General features: G+C 37.2%; 2 protein-coding genes across 7 annotated transcripts; one reads left to right on the top strand and one right to left on the bottom strand.

Moving 5' to 3' along the window:
* The first annotated feature begins 1336 nt into the window (after nucleotides 1-1336).
* LOC140839701 (uncharacterized) lies at nucleotides 1337-5654 on the top strand. Its single transcript, XM_073206643.1, has one exon. It carries the CDS (start codon nucleotides 2404-2406, stop codon nucleotides 5209-5211), a length of 2808 nt encoding a protein of 935 aa, XP_073062744.1. The 5' UTR covers nucleotides 1337-2403; the 3' UTR covers nucleotides 5212-5654.
* LOC140839779 (uncharacterized) lies at nucleotides 5537-8176 on the bottom strand. Of its 6 annotated transcripts, none has more exons than XR_012119842.1 (5): nucleotides 7996-8175; nucleotides 7849-7901; nucleotides 6746-6922; nucleotides 6552-6626; nucleotides 5537-6447 (listed from the first exon to the last, which is right to left on the bottom strand). XR_012119842.1 is itself a non-coding variant. In XM_073206830.1 (5 exons), the coding sequence occupies exons 1-4, from the start codon at nucleotides 8053-8055 to the stop codon at nucleotides 6484-6486; spliced, it is 438 nt and encodes a 145-aa protein (XP_073062931.1). In that variant the 5' UTR covers nucleotides 8056-8176; the 3' UTR covers nucleotides 5537-6362; nucleotides 6448-6483. The 6 variants fall into 6 exon arrangements, 5 of the variants coding, with proteins under 5 accessions (XP_073062931.1, XP_073063004.1, XP_073062856.1 ...); XM_073206830.1 differs by having other exon boundaries at nucleotides 5537-6362; nucleotides 6448-6631; nucleotides 7996-8176; XM_073206903.1 differs by having other exon boundaries at nucleotides 6552-6631.
* Between the last annotated feature and the right edge of the window lie 638 nt (nucleotides 8177-8814).

Genomic DNA, 8814 nt, shown 5'->3' with positions numbered 1-8814 from the left:
TATTATTAAATGTTGTTTTCTTTCTTTTTTTGTATATTATATGGATTTTTTTTGCGTTGAAATTCGATGAAAATACTTATTGAGTTGAATATTTATTTTAAGACGTATGATTCCATGGGAAATATGGCATGCTAGGTTTATAGTTAGCTCACTAAAATATACTAGGGTTTGGTGGACTAGTTGCATATAAAGTAATGGCTAATTGACCATTTGCAAATTGTTTAGAAATGTTGAAAAATTACAAGTATAAATTATAATTTATAATTTAAGTCTTCCCTTGTTAAATTTTAAAATTCACGGAATATTCCTTTTAAAGTTCCACTATTTTTTTGAACATGTATGCGATATTTTTGGTGTACTCTGAGTAAACTCAAAGATTAAGACAGTGGTCTACAAATTACGTTGATAAAGTCAACTGCACTTGACAAATCTTGTATGAAATACTCAAAGCTGAAATGAAAAGATCAAGAGAAAGTGAGTGAATCTCTTACTTAATGGTAAAAGTCCATTATATCTTATCATCCAAATTATTTTTGATGGGCGAGTTCCATTCTTTTGTTAGGAGTTGGTGGTACTTACTACTTAACTACGTCTGCATCCAAACTAACAACTTATTTTTTTTTTTCAAAATAATACTTATTAAAAAACATATAGAGACAAATAATTTGGCCGGATAGATTATCTGTTTTATTTCAAATACTAGAACAAAGTTAGCCGATGTTATTTCGAGTGTGTTTGACAGTCAGGATTTGAGAGGATTTCACGAGATTTTGATTTCAAAATCCTATTTTTATTGTTTGGCAAGATGATTAAAAAAAAATTCGGATTTGTTTAAAATTTTATGGGATTTCAATGAATATATCCAAACAAGAAATGTATTTGTAACTATCATTTTTAAATTTTAAACCAAACATCAAATAGAATTTCAAATACATGAATTTCCAAATCCAATTCCAAATCTAATTCCAAATCTCATGAAATCCTCCCAAATCCTAGTTGACAAATTTACTGTTTCTGTACCGATTATTTGTCTCATTGCAACTGGTAAAACAAAGTTAGCCGATGTTTCTTTCTTACATTGGCAAGCACGCTTGTTAACTGAATAAATTTTCAACGAGCGATCGATAGTTGGATTAGATTTCACCATGCATTCTATTAAAATAAATTCTGTGCGCCTCTGAATATGGATTTATTATCCATTTTTAGTTATAAAAATCCATAATTTAAGTAGTTGCTTGACTGGTTATATTTGAAGATTATGACGTGTATAAAACTATTAATAAAGGAAAAAAAAAGTAAATGAACGTACAGATGTGTAAAAGTCAAATGAGATTTGTTTGGTTTGCTAGGATCGTAAAGGGGGAGGGTGGGTTTAGCGTACCGCATAAAAAGCAATTCCACCATAGCTTCGCTAGCTCCCACTAGGGTCAATGTCAAAGCAAGAGAGGAGAAAGGCGAATACTTAAATAGGGAGAGCAAACTTGGGGTGATGGTAATCAATAGGGATATGTTATGGATTCAATAGTGTAATAAATGTGCAGTTGTCGTAGTGGGTCTGCTCTTTAGTGACCTGCAGAGAAGAGGAGAGAGAGGAGAGAGCGTGAAAAACTGAGCAGAAATTGTGGTTTCTGTAGGTCTTTTAGGCGACTGAAGACGAGTGGGAGAAGGGTTTTTCATGTGATTTATAAAGGCGAGATCTTGGGAGGGATTTATTGACGGAATTTGAGTGAAAATCGGAGTTTTGTGTTGGTGTTTTAGGCGATTCAAGACAAGTGGGAGGAGGGTTTTTTTGATGATTTACCGAGCTAAAATCTTGTGAGGCATTTTTGCATAGTCGAGTAGTTCTTTTTTTCTGTATTCTTGTTATTATCCTTACTGTGTGTTTTGCGAATTTGATGCTAAAAGGTTGAGTCTTTGAAATATTGGATCTTGAATATATGTGGTTTGCTCTGCAATTTTCCTTCTCTATTTTATTTGACGTTCCTGAGTTGTAAGTGCAGAACCTTTGAAATTCAGACTTCCCCATAATTCGTGGGCTGGGTACAATTTTATTCTCTTCCTTTGAAGAATCCTTATTTCGTGCTTTCTTAATGGGCTATCGACATCTTTGATAGATTTTTAAACTAGGTTTTTTCGACCGAATTCTGTAATAGACAGCGAATGTTCTTGCACTTTTCTTCCGTGAGATAGGGTGCTCCGAGTTTTGAAAGCAAAAGTGTCTAGTCGGGAGCAAGATTTTTCTGGGATTGATTCCTTTTAGCTTTCGCCACTTGGGTTTGAAATTGAGCCAACTTTTCTGGGACAGATGAATATTTATGTAAAGTAAAACCTAGAACTCCTGTATTTATATAGATTATTGAATTTGTTTAGTTGCCGGTGGGGATAGACAGAAGGAAAGTTTTAATGCATCTCTCACTATGGAAGCCAATATCTCACTGTGCTGCTTTTATCTTGGACAAAAAGAGCAGAAGAAGTGTTGGGTCGGAGCATTCAGCCGATGAAATTAGGTCAAATTCATCAGTTCTGAGGAAACTTCAAGAACACAAGCTGAGGGAGGCTCTTGAAGAAGCATCTGAAGATGGGTCCCTTGTTAAGTCCAAAGATATGGATTCCGATGCATTGAGTAATCAAGACGAGGGCTTGGGCAGATCAAGGTCTCTGGCACGGTTAAATGCTCAGAAAGAATTCCTCAGAGCCACTGCTCTTGCTGCTGAACGCACGTTTGAATTGGGGGATGCAATCCCACAGCTTAATGCAGCATTCTCCAAGTTCCTCACAATGTACCCTAAGTACCAGTCAACGGAGAGGATTGATCAGCTTAGGGAAGATGAATACTCACATCTCTCCGGTGCTGCTTCAAAGGTATGCCTCGACTATTGTGGATTTGGGTTGTTTTCTTTGCTGCAAACTGTACATTATTGGGAATCTACTGCATTTAGTTTGTCTGAGATTACTGCCAATCTAAGTAATCATGTTTTGTATGGGGGAGCTGAAGAAGGAACTGTAGAACATGATATAAAGAGCAGGATAATGGAATATTTGAACATACCGGAAAATGAATATGGACTTGTTTTCACTGTAAGCCGTGGCTCGGCCTTTAAATTGCTTTCTGAATCGTACCCTTTTCACACCAACAAGAAGTTGTTGACCATGTTCGATCACGAAAGCCAGTCTGTGAGTTGGATGGCTCAGTGTGCTAGAGAGAAAGGTGCAAAGGTTCATAGCGCATGGTTTAAATGGCCGACCCTCAAACTCTGTTCGGCTGATTTGAGGAAACAAATTTCGAACAAAAAGAGGAGAAAGAAAGATTCGGCGAATGGTCTTTTTGTTTTCCCTGTTCAGTCTAGAGTCACCGGAGCCAAGTACTCGTATCAGTGGATGGCTTTGGCTCAACAAAACAATTGGCATGTCTTGCTTGATGCTGGGGCATTGGGCCCCAAGGACATGGATTCTCTTGGATTGTCTTTATTTCGGCCAGATTTTATTATCACATCATTCTATAGGGTGTTTGGTTACGACCCAACCGGATTTGGATGCCTTCTGATGAAGAAATCTGTGATGAGTAGCCTTCAAAATCAGTCTGGTCATGCGGGGTCTGGCATAGTGAAAGTCACTCCCGTATTTCCTCTGTACTTGAGCGATTCAATGGATAATATTCCTGGATTTGGTTACGAAAATGAAGCTAATGGGAATGGTGAAGTTAATTTCGAAACCAACCCAGGATCTCAATTACCGGCCTTTTCTGGAGCATACACTTCTGCTCAGGTAAGAGACGTGTTTGAGACAGAGATGGAGCACGATAATGTTTCAGACAGGGATGGGGCGAGCACCATATTTGAAGAATCTGAAAGTTTTTCTGTGGGAGAGGTTATAAAAAGCCCGGTATTTAGTGAAGACGAATCTTCCGATAACTCGCTGTGGATTGACTTGGGTCAGAGTCCGCTCGGGTCTGATAGTGCTGGTCATTCAAGCAAATTAAAGTTGTCAACACCACAGCCACCAGCTTGGTTTTCTGGCCGAAAGAATAATAAGCTAACCTCTCCAAAAGCATCAAAATTATCAAGTAGTCCAATGTATGACAAGAAATTTAATGTGGGGCATCATGAAAACAGCCACGTCTTATCATTTGATGCGGCTGTTCGATCCGTGTCTCATGAATCAGCGCGTTTCATGGATATTCCTGAAGAAGAACAATATACAGAGGGACGCCCTGAATCAAGAAAATTCAGTACTCCCGATAATCAGCATGTTCATGAGATCGAAGAACTTGAGACCAATCAATCAAGTAGTTTTGCTGCGAAGGACTCAAGTATCAATGATTTCCCTTCTGTTTCCAATCATCGGACTATTCAAAATGGGTCAGTTTCTGAGATGTGCCTTGAGAAGGAGAGTGCAATAAGAAGAGAGACAGAAGGTGAATTTCGGTTACTAGAAAGGCGAGAAAAGAGTAGAATCGCTGGTGGCAGATTTTTTGGATTAGAAGAGACTGATCAGCCAAGAATCAAGGGGGGCAGGGTATCCTTTAGCTCTGAAGATAACAATAAAGCTCATCTTAGTCATTCTGTGGAGCCAGGAGAACTATCTTCCATCAATTTAGAGGATGATGATTATATCAGCAATGGAGAATATGGGGATGAACAAGATTCGGAGAGGGGTGAACCAGAGATAAACTGCAGGCACCATGATCACATTAACATGCTTGGTCTCAACAAGACCACCTCTCGTCTGCGGTTCTTGATCAATTGGCTTGTTACCTCGTTGCTCCAATTAAGGCTGCCTAGTTCAACTGGAACAGATAATGTACCCCTCGTTTACATTTATGGCCCTAAAATTAAATACGAAAGAGGTGCCGCTGTGGCATTCAATGTGAGGGATAGAAATCGGGGCCTGATTAGTCCAGAAATCGTTCAAAAATTGGCTGAAGCGCATGGTATTTCTTTGGGTGTTGGAATACTGAGTCACATAAGGGTTCTTGACAATGCCAAACATCTATCTTTGTGTCTAGATGATACTACCCTTTGTAAACCAATGGAAAATGGCAGACACGACGGCAAGAGTGCATTCATCAGAGTTGAGGTTGTTACTGCTTCACTTGGATTTTTGACCAATTTCGAAGATGTCTACAAGTTGTGGGCCTTTGTGGCTAAATTTCTTGACACGACCTTTGTAAAAGACGTTCTTCCTTCCATAGAGGAGGAGACTGAAAATTGATACTATGGGGATGGTGGCCATTCTTTTGGTTCACTGCGTATTGCTACAAGCTGAAGATTAAGAGGTTTATGCTTATATGTATGTATCTCATTTATTTCAGGCAGACCAGAAAAGTAGAATTCAAGAGAGGGAAATAATAGAAACACTCGGTCCCGGAGTAAAAATCTTTCGGGTTGCTTATTGCCGATTGATAAACAAAGCTCCCGCATGTTTGCTGCAAGCTGGTGAATTTGTTCATTCTTGATTTTGATTGGTTGGAATTTATCCTTTGCTTTCTGGGGTTCATGTAAAGATATTTTTAGATTTTTTTTTTATCATTTTCAGGTAGTAATGAATTACACTAGATATGAATGAGCTTGACACCTCCCTGTCGACAATGATTTGTGGACAGAAGTAATTTCTTGTGTAAAAACGATCATGTTTTACTTGCTCCAATGCTACTACACCTGTATTGTATAACCGTGTTCAATTTTTATGAGCTTCCTGAAATCGAACTTGTCGATTACTCACTAATTAATTCTTGAATGATTCATCTCTTTTTACCGGCTCCGGTCGTGCAAAACGGAACCGGGGCAAGAATTGATTAAATGTTGGCTGTGTAGCATGATTATCAAAAGGGGGATGAAAGTGCAGTGAATAGTTGATCCAAAGTGTTTCCTTCATTCATCCTCCACCGAGTGAGTGTTACCTACGCGTCTTACGTGCTGATTGGACACAAATTCAAATAATTGTCCGAAAAAATTATTAGAATAAGACAGATACTACCATTATTGGAGAAGCCTAGGCTGGACCAATGCATGCTGCTAGATCATAAACCATTCAAGAACTAATAGATTTAATAGTTTAATACTTTAATTGACAAAGAAGAGCCTGTTGCAGACTACTGGTTTCATGAACAAATGCATAGCATCTACGCTGAGTACATTTTTTTTCACAAGTCCTTTGCCATCTTCAGCAGTGTTCATAAACTCTCACTGAAGTACAATTTCGTCAGGTAAAGAATGATGAAAATAAATCATCTGACATTGCCACATTGAATAAATGTCTAGTGTTGGCAGTCGTTTCCTTGATATCCTACTTTAACAAGCCACAAGCGGACAGGAGGCACAGTGCTTGGTTTGAATATTCAAAACAGCGGAAGACGTTGAAACCTGCATTTTTCGTTTCTTTAGAAAGTCCAGCGAATTCTGCACACATCGAGCCAGTGGTATGTCATTCAAAATAACAGGTGCTAACCTGGTCAACAGACCAAAAAAGTTGTTAATTCCAGGTTCAAAAACATCTGTGGCAAGAGCAAATGTTTGTGGCAGAGATGTAAAAAAAATGGGAGCGAGCTGAACCCAGTTTTTTTTGGCTTCTCTTTCTTGAGGCTGCCTTCTTCTCCGATTTATCATCCTCAGAATCCGATGTAAAAACTATCCTCCAGATTAAATGCCAAATTGATTAGAATTCATATAACTACTCAGAAAGTAAAGTTGGTATTTACATATGGACTGAAAAAATCTAGGAATTCGAATAGAGAAAGGACTAGTACTTTTCACGAGCTGCAAGAAGTTTGACAATGTCGTCCAGTAGCATTCCTTTGTTGTCATGAGACTTTTCATGCGTTTCGATTATTGCTTTATCACTGGTTACCTGTCCTTTCTGTAGATGCTTTGAAGTCAATTTTTGCATCAACTTTTTGCGACGCTCTTTCCCTTCACGAAAGACCCTAGACTCAAAATTTGTCAATGATAGGTCATCAACAAGTTGAATTCAGATCAATTATCAACAGAAACAAAACACGGTGTCATTAAGTGCATCCAGATGGGAATCTGAAAACGACGCCAAATTTAGAGGACAAAATAGCTGTAAGAGGTCAAAATGAGTTTTCAAAGAGCTTCAAATTGTAAGAAAAAAGCCACAAAGCAACAATGATAAATACAGATACAACAAACACAACATATTGACTGACTTGCAACCAGATAAGAGTTCTCTTCCGCATCACCTCAACAAGTAAAAGCTCGTTCTTTCAAAAAAAATCTTAAGAAGTAGAGCAGCGAAACACCAATTTGAGGTAAAGGCCAAGGCTACAGTAAGAAAAAGGATGCTGAGACCGAGGAGAAAAACCAGCAGGTTAAGGAAAACTTGTTCAAATTCACCTGAGGCGAGGTTCCTACCACCCTATAGATTCTCTAAATGGAATATCTACGTTCAACAACGGGAAACAGGAACCAACTACTGGAGGTGCTTCGACCTAAGATCCCCAAAGCAGTCTTTTTAGTCTATGGGGATCTAGATGGTACAGGAAGAAAAATCACCCCACTAAAAGCAGGACATGAACATCCATGAAAGTAATTACACTAATACAAAGTGCCATTCGATCTCTTACTTGGCAAAGCTTGAAAGTCAATCACAAATGGTCACGATATTTCTGGAGCAAATAAATAGTTCCTCTTCTGACTCTCCGTTTTGGAATTAGCAAATTATTGTGTCTGAATATACCTACAAGCTACAGACCTAATCTTTATCCTATAACTTAATGGGGGCCCAAAACAATATCGACGTATAATCTACAGAAACAATAGCAGATTCTCAAACCAAACCAGGTAATCCACGCTCTTTGGAAAATAACAAACTCTATAAATAACTCCAAACCTGGCCTTATTTTCTCTTTGGATTTTCCTCATCTCTTCATATTGTTGCGTACCCTGAAAAAAATGCAAAATTTAGCTAAAAACACCATAACAAATTTTGTTCACAATAAATTAAACACTAAAGCTATTAGCTGAGAATGGAGCAAACCTGTTGCGAAGTAAGCTCCTCGGGAGCACAGGAGTCCCAGTCTGCTTCTCCGTCTGACATTTAAATTCAGAATATCAAAGAGGTGTATCAATTTGGTTTAACTGAAGATCCCACAAGGTTAAAAATAAAGGATTTCGGATGTGAGAAATGCGGCGGAGTACTGAATCAGGGAATGCAAAATTTTGGCTGTGAATTGTTTGGTTAATATCAATTTAGTCCCTGTAATTTACAGGTTCTCTCGGTTAGACCATTTCATTTGTCTCGTACCAAAAGAATGCTTCGTATTACGATTTTCTATACAATTTAGGCTCTGCAGTTAAAAAGACCCTTGATAAATATTTTCGTACATGACAAAAATTATATTGATATTTTAAATTTTTTTTTTTTTGAGCAGCACTTTTATTTCTACTATAAAGACGAAATGTGATAATAAAAATATACTGCAATCATTCGACTGAAAATAATAATATTAAAATATAATTAATTGGTTTTTTTTAAATTTTTTTTTTACCTGTGAATTTTTCTTACAAATTTCCGGTCAGATTCAATTCATTAAAAAATATTATTTTTTATACTAAAAATATTAATTTTTTTTTGTAAATATAAATTTTGTCAATTCGTCTGACAAATATAAATATATGAGACCATATCACGAGAACTATATCTCTTATCTCTTTCTAAACATTTAAATTCACATTTTTTAAAAATATTAATAAAAATTAACAGGGACTAGATACGTCAACTTTAGAATGGCATAAAATATAATTTTAAAAATCATGGAATTCAGAGAGGAGGGTCGCATAATTTATAATAAAAATA

Source organism: Primulina eburnea, chromosome 1, assembly GCF_022965805.1.
Source record: "Primulina eburnea isolate SZY01 chromosome 1, ASM2296580v1, whole genome shotgun sequence".
Lineage (NCBI taxonomy): Eukaryota > Viridiplantae > Streptophyta > Magnoliopsida > Lamiales > Gesneriaceae > Primulina > Primulina eburnea.
This window is presented reverse-complemented; position numbering and strand designations above follow the sequence as displayed.